Source organism: Terrapene carolina, unplaced genomic scaffold (genome assembly GCF_002925995.2).
Source record: "Terrapene carolina triunguis isolate 2854851 unplaced genomic scaffold, T_m_triunguis-2.0 Scaffold130, whole genome shotgun sequence".
NCBI classification, from domain to species: domain Eukaryota; kingdom Metazoa; phylum Chordata; order Testudines; family Emydidae; genus Terrapene; species Terrapene triunguis.
Genome location: NW_020664481.1, coordinates 17,131,933 through 17,141,343, shown reverse-complemented (window position 1 = coordinate 17,141,343; position 9,411 = coordinate 17,131,933). Strand labels below are relative to the sequence as shown.

The 9,411-nt window shown below is 44.3% G+C and overlaps 1 protein-coding gene across 2 annotated transcripts in view; it reads left to right on the top strand.

Moving 5' to 3' along the window:
* The first annotated feature begins 1,045 nt into the window (after window positions 1-1,045).
* CSE1L (chromosome segregation 1 like) overlaps window positions 1,046-9,411 on the top strand; it is a 32,412-nt gene continuing 24,046 nt past the window's right edge. Inside the window, exons 1-3 of one of the 2 annotated variants that reach the window (XM_024207413.1) lie at window positions 1,046-1,146; window positions 5,419-5,514; window positions 6,153-6,295. In XM_024207413.1, the coding sequence (XP_024063181.1) occupies window positions 5,430-5,514; window positions 6,153-6,295 (228 nt within the window). In that variant the 5' untranslated portion in view covers window positions 1,046-1,146; window positions 5,419-5,429. Of the gene's footprint in view, window positions 1,147-1,789; window positions 1,809-5,418; window positions 5,515-6,152; window positions 6,296-9,411 lie in introns of those variants that run through there. The other variant, XM_024207424.1, reaches the window with a different exon arrangement.

The following is a 9,411-nucleotide window of genomic DNA, read 5'->3' as shown; positions in this document are numbered from 1 at the left end:
ACTCTGCTAGATATTAAAAAGCAGTGACTCAATAGAGACACGGGATAAACAATCTGTAACCTCCTTCCCCCCCTTTTGAGTAGAGGGGTTTTAACAGGCCCCTTCACCTTGAATGGTCCCTTGAAATGTGTTAAGTAGTTAAGCTAAACAATATGTTGCTCTTTGTAGTTAGGTGTGACACTGAGTAAGCTTCTCTTCTCTCCCCCCACAAGCTCTGTGTAAATGTAAAAGCTTGTCTCTACCACCACCAGAAGTTGGTCCAATAAAAGATATTCCCTCCCCCACCCTACTACTTACAGTGGCAGGTTTGACTAAATGCCCTTGTGGAGCACAAGTGGGAAGCTTATGCTGTCAGTTTCTTTTTTTTAACAGGTGCTTGTAAATTCCATGCAATCCTTAGTCACTTGTCCACAAAGAGGCCATGCCCGTTATTCCTGAAGCATGATGGTAGAAATGAAGGTTGTGGAGGAGCTCTGGCTGGCTTGCTGCTTAGCGGAGACGTGACGGGGGCAGGCCTTGGGTCCAGAAGCTGGAGATTAAATGAGTTGCGGGAGGGGTACATTGCACTGGCTCCCCTGCCCTGGAAGGAGCAGCAGCAATGGCACCAACTCAGGGGACAGTTGGTGCTTAACGCTCGGGGGGGGGAGGGGGGTCATGTAACTAGGGGGAGCCTCCCAGGGGGGGGGGGGGGGGGGGTAATGTACATTTCCAGCCCTGGGGGGTCGCAGAGAAAAGCTGAAAAACGTGAACTCGGAAGAGAAATCCACCGTCACGGCCCCCGTAGAGCCGCTCTCCTGCTGGGCGGCTGCCTGCGGGGGGTGGGGATGAGGAGCGGCGGCTGCCTAGCCAGGCCGGGGGGCAGAGCTGACTCAGGCCTGGACCCCACACAGCCACAAGCCCGGCCGCGCAGGATGGATTGTGGGAAGAGGCTGGCGATTGGCCCGGCAGCCTCAGGAGCGAAGATGTCGGCGATTGGCCCAAGCGGGAGGCGCTAAGGCTTTGTTGATTGGCTGAGCTCCGCGCGCGTAGCGTGATGCGGTCAGTGCGTCGTCGCCGCCGCCGCCGTCGCGCCCTCTCACCGTGGTTTGAATGTGAAGCGGAGCCGGAGCTCTCGGAGCTGCCGCCGCCGCCGGGGAGACCCTCCAGGTGAGGATCAGCCGCGCGCGCAGCGCCAGGGCCCCCGCGGGCGAGGCTCGTAGGCCGGGTCCCCTTCGCTGCTTACATGGGGGTTCCCTGTTTATTCCGGACTGGGGATGGGCTCTGGGCCCGCGGCCCAGTGGGAGGCGCAGCTGAACGTGCTGGGCCCACCTGGGCCCACCTTCTTCGCTTGCACCCGCGAGCGTTGGTTCTTAGGCCGAAGTAGTAGGGAAAGGTCCTCTCTGATTGGTCTGCGCTGCTGTCAGTCTCTGGCGGGTAGCGAGTTAGTTTGAGGGAGGGTGGGTGCTGCTTCAGTCTCTCTTCTCCGAGGCCCTGAGCGCGCCCCCTTGGCGGTAGGGCCTAGGGGCAGCCTACCCCGACCCCCGACTTAACAGTAGCGACTGAGGGTGGCGGTGTCGCCTCCTACCCCCTCTTCGGCACGCGCTCGGGGATCGCGAGGGGGGCAGTCTCCCCGGCCCCTCTTGCACAGGCTGAGTGCGAGGGAGCAGCCGCCGTCCTCCGATCGCTGCAGGGAGGAGATAAGGGGGCAGCCTCTGCCCTCCCTGACGGGCATCTCTCGCTCGTCTGTCTCTCGGGCACGTGGTCTGGTTTTACTGCGGTATGATGGGTAGAGGAGCACAGGAGGTGATTTGCACAGCAGTATTTCGGAGGTAGCCGGGTGATAACTGGAGGAAGCCTCACCACATGGGTGGGATCTTTTCAGTCTTTGCTGCAGAAGTCTGGCACTGAGTTTCTCCCTCTCACTGTTGGGTTGTGTGCTTTTCCCCTCTCTCCCCCCCCTTCCTTGTGCATGCTATACACTCACTGGTTAGTACAACCAAAGGGAGGAAACTCAGGCACTCGTCGCTGGATGTAAGCTGGGTTCACTTCCCAGCACTGTACCTGTTGGAAGGCACCAGCTTTTGCTGCAAAATACTTGTGTGCACTTAGTCCTTGTTCTAATTTAACTCTATCCCTGGTTACTGGCTGCAGTTGAAAGGGAAGAGAGGAGCTAGGATGCATTAAAAAGGAGTGAAAATGAGCTGAGGTTTGTGGAGGAAGGAGGAGCAATCTTTACATCTGTGTAATACTCTGGGCACTGTAGTAAAAACAGGGATTTAGAAACTTGGAATGGATGGCGAAGGAGTGGTGGTGATTGGGAAAACATACTAGGCCTAAGCAGCAAAGAGTCCTGTGGCACCTTATAGACTAACAGACGTATTGGAGCATGAGCTTTTGTGGGTGAATACCCACTTCATAGGCCTAATTACTCTAAAACATACGTGGACTTCTATGTGTTTAGCTCCTTTCTTTCCTCCATCTCTTTCCTGCTCACTGCCACATAAAGTGGGTACAAAAGCTCTGCTGCTAAAGTAACTGTGGTTACTTACAATCTTAAGAGAAGTTGGGGTTAAGAGAATGGGTGATAGCTGCTGGGGGAAGAGAAAAGTTCCAGAACATGAGACAGCCATTACTTCAATGTGTATTGGCTTCGTGCTCTTCTATGTACTGATATCTGCAACAGAGGTCTGGGCTACACCTAAAATTTAGGTCAACCTCACTACTTTGCTCAGGGGTGTGAAAAATGTCGTGCTCCGAAGGGACGTAGTTAACCCAATTTAAACCCTGGTGTACGTACGGCTAGATTAATGGAAGAATTCTGTCAACCAAGTTACCACCTTTCAAGGGGGTGGATTTACTACATGGATAGAAAAACCCCTTCTATTGCCCGCACAGTGGGTTTTGTGGTAGAAGGAGTTTGCAGAGAAGATGGGTGTTTGGAACAGTAAATCATAGCACACGGTACTTCTTTCTACCTCTTGACTTTGCCCTCACTTTGTCTTGTTTCAGGTAAAATTCCAGCTAGTACTTGTTTCCAAAGTATTGTTGCTTAGTCAGTTGTTATTCCGCTTATTTCCCTAATTTAGTGAAAAGACAGTAAGTATTCTTGTGAATGAAACTCATGCTTGGTAAGTGATGTAACAATTTAGAGCAGAAATGCAGTGTTCTCAAAAGTTCTTTATAGTGTTCCATGAAAGTGGAGTGGGGAGAAATGTCTTTTTTCTTATTTCTGACACAGTAATCCTCTCCCTCAGTTAATTTGTCTCCCTCCTTAATATGTGAATTATGTTAGTGTCTGTCAGCATAGACACTTGCCTGGGTCAAAACTCAAAAACGTTTTTACTCTCTCTAGAGTAAGTTGCAGTCTGTTAAGGAAGATGCATTATTATGGCTTTCTGGTGTGTATTCATGTAAAGGGGGGAAAAGTTGCTGGCAGTATAGCACCACAGCTACCAACTTTGCACCTGTTCACAATACTTATGTGAATGAGTTCATTGGCCTTCGATTGGAGCAGATATGGGCCCATTAATTTCAGTGGGATTATTTATGTAAAGTAAGCAAGATTTAGTCCAGAGTCTGAAACAGGACTGTGAAAACAGACTTCAGTTTCTTTCCGTTTGAGGTTTTTCTATAACTTTATAGTAAGCCCTCCAGGGAGAAAAGCCCATTCTATCTTTGTGGAAATAAGAGAGGCTGAGAGATGGGATTTACTGTGGCCCTACAGGACCAGGTACTGACTGACATGCCAGACGCAACTGAAAGGGCTTTGAAATTCTAAACTCCTGCTCTGAGCTCAGAGAAGGAAAGCATAGTCATCTGAGTTCAAAGTTGTTTCAACCGACAGTTTCCCAGAGAAGAAAATCTCTGATAAGAAAGCAAATAGATTGAGACTGAAGAGAATAGAATCTTAATTCAGTAGCTAACATATTTTTTGGCTAAAGTGTCTTTTATTTCCTGATTGTAACAGAAAAAGGACGAAAGTAGTAGAGAGGTGGAGTGAGAAATAGAGGAAACAAGTTGTAAAGATGAAAAATCAGCAACATTCTTGTTGCTAATGTAAATTCCATCCACTATAGGATTGTGGGAAAGGGGCTGTGTGTTATGGATTCATTACTTACCACTGCAGCCATGTATCAAGTCTACATAATTCACAAGTGACATGAGTTTAATTAGGGTGGAGTATGTCTACATACCTATATTATACAGCTGCTTACCAAGGCCAGGCTCTCCCTAGCCAGTACTTGCGATCCATTTGTTTCATGAGCACTGAACTTCATTCAGACTCAAAAGATAAACTGAATGACTTATGTATTGGTTGATTCTCTGGCCTTGCAAAATTATACTTGCCTGGAGTAAGTAATTTTTAATTATGGATGCATCAAATATTTGTTTTACCATAGTAATGGTGGATGAGGGCATTCTGTCGTAGAGCTGGTAAACTCTCATATTAAATATTACCTTTTAGTAGGGTTTTGTTAGCTGATATGAGCTAGTGAATGTGATTGTAGTCAGGTCAGCTGAAAACTGCAGGAAAAAGTGATGCCTCTGACCTTTCTGTTTTGGGGCAGGATTGTATTCTATTACAACATGCAATGGTCACTCGCATACTTATCCACAGTAAGGTAAATGAAACTCTTGTGGTGTTACTGTCTCTTTAAAATGCTATATAAGTACATACTATACCATCAGGCAAAAATTATCTCAACAAGATGGAGGCTGGATGCATTTGTAGATACGTTAGAAGTTGTTGTGGATTGGTGATCAATACTAAAATGGGACACCCAGACTTCAGTCTGGATTACAGAAGTATCTGCTGATACTCCAGTGGAAAAGTGTGTGTTCTCGTAGCAGATTACAAATTCTGCAGTTGGTAGCAACAATTAAAATTATCTCCTTTTTGAGAAGGGAAACATCTAAGGATGGCTCACTGAAGAAAAGCCCAATCTTATTTTTGCCTAAACAATAGGATAAGAAAGTGCTGCTTGGAACAGCAAAGAAAAACAGACCACCATGGGAAAAGGAGAGGGAGAAAAAGAGCTTGAACAAAATTGAATGTGTCTTGACTCTGGTCGAGAGATGATATTCACTTGAATGATCTCAACTAAGTTGTGAAGGTAACAGCTCACCGAGGTGAACCTGGAAATATGTGTAGGACAATGAGGGGAGAGGAAGAGTAACATAGGTTGGCTTTGGCTTGAAACAGCTGTTAGCAGTCATACATAATTGAGAAAAATGTCATGCTTTCTGCTTTAGATGCATATTTAATTTCATATCAGCTTTGCTTGGATATAATACAGGTTATGAATGCACTTTTTGAAATTCCAAATGAAAATGTAAATCCTAAATAAGTGTATGCACAGCCTATTGGGCTGGTAAATAGATTGCATAGAAACTATTTTTTACTCTGAATTCTTAACCAAATATTTTATGCATCTTTAGGTTCTGCAGTTATGGAGCTCAGTGATGCCAATTTACAGACTTTAACAGAATACCTAAAGAAGACACTAGATCCAGATCCTTCTATACGGCGTCCAGGTAAAATGGTTAAAAAGTGCATAGCGCTTGGCTGAAAAGCATAGTATCTGCTTAGCTCTTCTGTCTGCCTGAACTGCCACTGAAGTTTGTTAGATGTGATCTTTTTCCTACCTTAAGCTGTTTTGGGTTAGTTTCTAAAGCAGTTGAGTCTTTGAAGGAGCCCTGTGACAAAGTGTGTAAATAAAAGCTATCCATAATTCTTCTCCCTGTTTTCCTTCTCTTCCATTTCCCTCTTTTCCTAATTTCATATTCTCTTGTATATCTTCATATGGTTGTCAATGAAAAGAAGCAATGCTGTTTCCAAACATGGATAATGCTAATTAAAAATCCAGGATTTGCCTCTGGGTGTTCATGGCTTTTTAGAAATGGTGAGAATGCAATATTTCCACAGCTTGCTCTGCATTCAAAACTTTGTTTGTAGTGGAAACGCTCTAGCACCACTATTACTTAATATTTGTCAATTTTTGTGGAAATAAAAATGCATTCTATTTACATACTTCTCTTCTTGAGACATACTCATATGAATATTAGTCTAATTACTAAATGGAGCTTTGTTTTCTATTTCATTGTGGAAGAATGATAGGGCTCTGTGTAAAAGCTAATGCATTTTTTGTTAAACTTAGCATATTCTCTTACAGCGGAGAAGTTTCTCGAATCAGTTGAAGGAAACCAGAATTATCCATTGTTACTCTTAACGCTGCTGGAGAAGTCACAAGATAATGTCATCAAAGTCTGTGCCTCTGTAACTTTCAAGAATTATATTAAAAGAAACTGGAGAATTGTAGGTATTTTGGTGAATAGTTGTGATAAAATGTAATATAAGCTCTCTGATATGCAGTAAATTATTCTTATGTGAACAGTAATCATGGAGAATGTTTGCATACCCATGCTTTGAGAGATGATAGATGGATCATTCAGAAAACAAGTACAGATCTTGACTTATTGATGGGATAGGAATTAACAATATTTGGGTTCTTGAAGCCTGAGAGAAGACGGTAGGATTCTTGTTAATTTCATTCCCTTGCTGGATCATAAGAATAGAGCAGGATAATGAAATGGTGAAGGAAGAATATAGCATTTGACATTCACATTTCTGCAAAAAATACAGAAGACAGTAGCACAAGCCTGGTCTAAACACAAAGTTGTCTCATTTCAACTAGAGGTGTGATTTTTTTTTTTTAAACCAATTGATATAAACCAATACAACTTTGTATGCAAACACTCTTTAAATCAATTTAGCTTAGGTCAGGTTGTAACTGACTTATGCTAACCAATTTAAAGAGTGTCCACACATGGGCATTATATTGTTTTGGTTTCTCACTTACAGAGATGTTGGAACTTAAAGTTGTTCTTATTTTGGAGATCCTAGAGAGTTCTTTGTTCAAAATATTCAGCTATAGTGAAATTTAATTTATGGTTAAAACAACTAAATTGGGGACCTATCAATCCTGACAATGTGTGGAGATTTTTGTAGGGACACGTGGCAGCTAAATGCTGAATTCCCACTGAAAGTTAATGGGAGTTAAATGCCTAACTGCCATTTGTGTCTCTGAAAATCTTCAATGTATAAATTTTATAATATTGGAAAAAATGCTTTAGGATTAATGCAAACTAGCTGTTAAATCAGAATGTGAATTTCCCATTACAAATGGGATGACTGTATTGGTGATGTAAAATTTTAGGGCTTTGGTGTCTCTTACTACAATTTAAATGGACACTGTCATATCACACTTCTTTATATGAAATATTGTATTTGCTGTTGTCATAATTAGTATCCAGCATACAGTTATAGCAAAAGTTGCTAATGGTTTCCTTATTAGTACAAGCACTCAGGATAAAGATGCCATGTAGTAGGTGCATCCAAAAAGTCATTAAGGATGCCATGTGGGTTCAAGCACTCCCTTTGTCTGGCAATTGAAATGCTGAGATTCACTTATGTTGGAGAGCAGCTGTACAGAGTATGTGTCCAGGTTCACCTTTCTAGACCATGTGGTCTTCGTGAACAGCCTTGGGCTAGGAGGTATTCCCCAGATATAAAGCTCATGGGCTAGGGGAGGAAAAAGGCACCGAGTTTATCAAGCACATAGGTCACGTCTGCACTGCAAACTTTTATCGGCACAAGTTCTGCTTGCATAAAGCCGCCACAGTTACTCTATCACTTGTGCACATGCACTCTTGGCTCCTTATGTGAGCACTTCATGTATGCACCAGGAATGCTTGTTCCGATGAACAATGTGGTGTGCCATGGGTAGGTAATCCCAGTGTGCCCCTCCCCGTCATTCACTGCACTGTGTTTTGGAAAGTTTTGGCATTGCCTGGTAGTGCGTAAGTGAGTCGCACAGGTGTGACTGGGACTGTGGGGTTCAAGTTCTCATCATTTGACTTTCTCTACCCCATAATGCCATATCTATCCCATAATTTTCATGCCTGTTTTGAAAATTCTATGAACCAACGTGGAACTTGTTGTTCGCCATCTCTGACACAAGCATGGAGCATGCACAGCTCTGAACTATTGTCCCGAGTATTGCAGGCACAGGAGACACAGTCTTCTGGTATTTGAAGAGCTGCGGAGAACGTGATGATTTTCTGAAGAGCAGATTGCTGTGGGACATAGTGAGAACTAGTTCAAGATTGTTTTTGGTGTACATGGAGCAGGTGCAAGTGGTGGAGCACTGGTTCTGGCCCTGGGAAACAAGTGCTGATTAATGGGATCGCATTGTAATGCAGGTTTGGGGTGATGAGCACTGGCTGCAGAATGTTCGGATGTGCAAGGCCACTTTCCTGGATCTGTGTGGCGAGCTTGCCCCAGCCCTCCCGAGCAGTGACACAAGAATGAGAGCTGCACTGACAGTGGAGAAGTGAGTGGTGATTACACTGTGGAAACTTGCAATGCCAGATTGCTACTATCATTGCAAAGTCATTTTGGAGTTGGAAAATCCACTTTGGGGACTGTTGTCATGCAAGTGTGCAGGGCCATTAATCATCTCCTGCTATGCAGGATTGTAACTCTTGGCAGCGTGCAGGACATAATGCGTGGATTTGCAGCAATAGGTTTCCTGAACTGCAGTGGAGAAACAGACAGCATGCATGTGTCTATTTTGGCACCAGACCACTTTGCCACAGAGTACATCATGAGAAGGGGCTATTTTTCAATGGTTATGCAAGCGCTGGTGGCTCACCAGGGACTTCACTGACATCAGTGTTGGCTGGTCAGGGAAGGTGCATGACACTTGCATCTTTAAGAACACTGGACTGTTCGGAAAGCTACAAGCAGGGACTCTTTCCTGATTGGCAGATTACCATTAGGGATGTTGAAATGCCAATACTGATCCTGAGGGACCCAGCCTATTCTTTACTCCCCTGGGTCATGAAGCCATATACTGGCTCAGCAGTTGGAGAATGACAGTTGAATGAATATGCTTTTGGTAGACTGTAAGGGTGCTGGCGTTTATTCACACAATTGAATCTCAGTAAGAAAAATATCCCAATTGTCATAGCTGCCTGTTGTGTCCTGTATAATATCTGTGAAGCAAAGGGGGAATAGTACCTGCTGGGGTAGAGGGCAGAGGTGCAGTTGCTGTCCGCTGAGTTTGAGCAGCTAGGCGTAAGGGCTATCAGAAGAGCTCAGCATGGAGCAATATAGCTCAAGGAGGATTTGAAAGAGCACATTAACAGCAAGCCACAGTAATGCCTTGTGGTGTACAGTGCTCTACCTGGCCCTATAGTTTTGAGGCTTGTTACAAATTGTGTGGTGCTTGATGCACATCTGATGATTATACTTTGTTCACCGAGCCTATGAATTGTCTTACAATGTACAATAACAACGAAGTGGGTGCGTTCAGTGCCACCAGGCATTCTGCAGCGTATGTTGGGAACTAATAAAGATGAATTATTTTC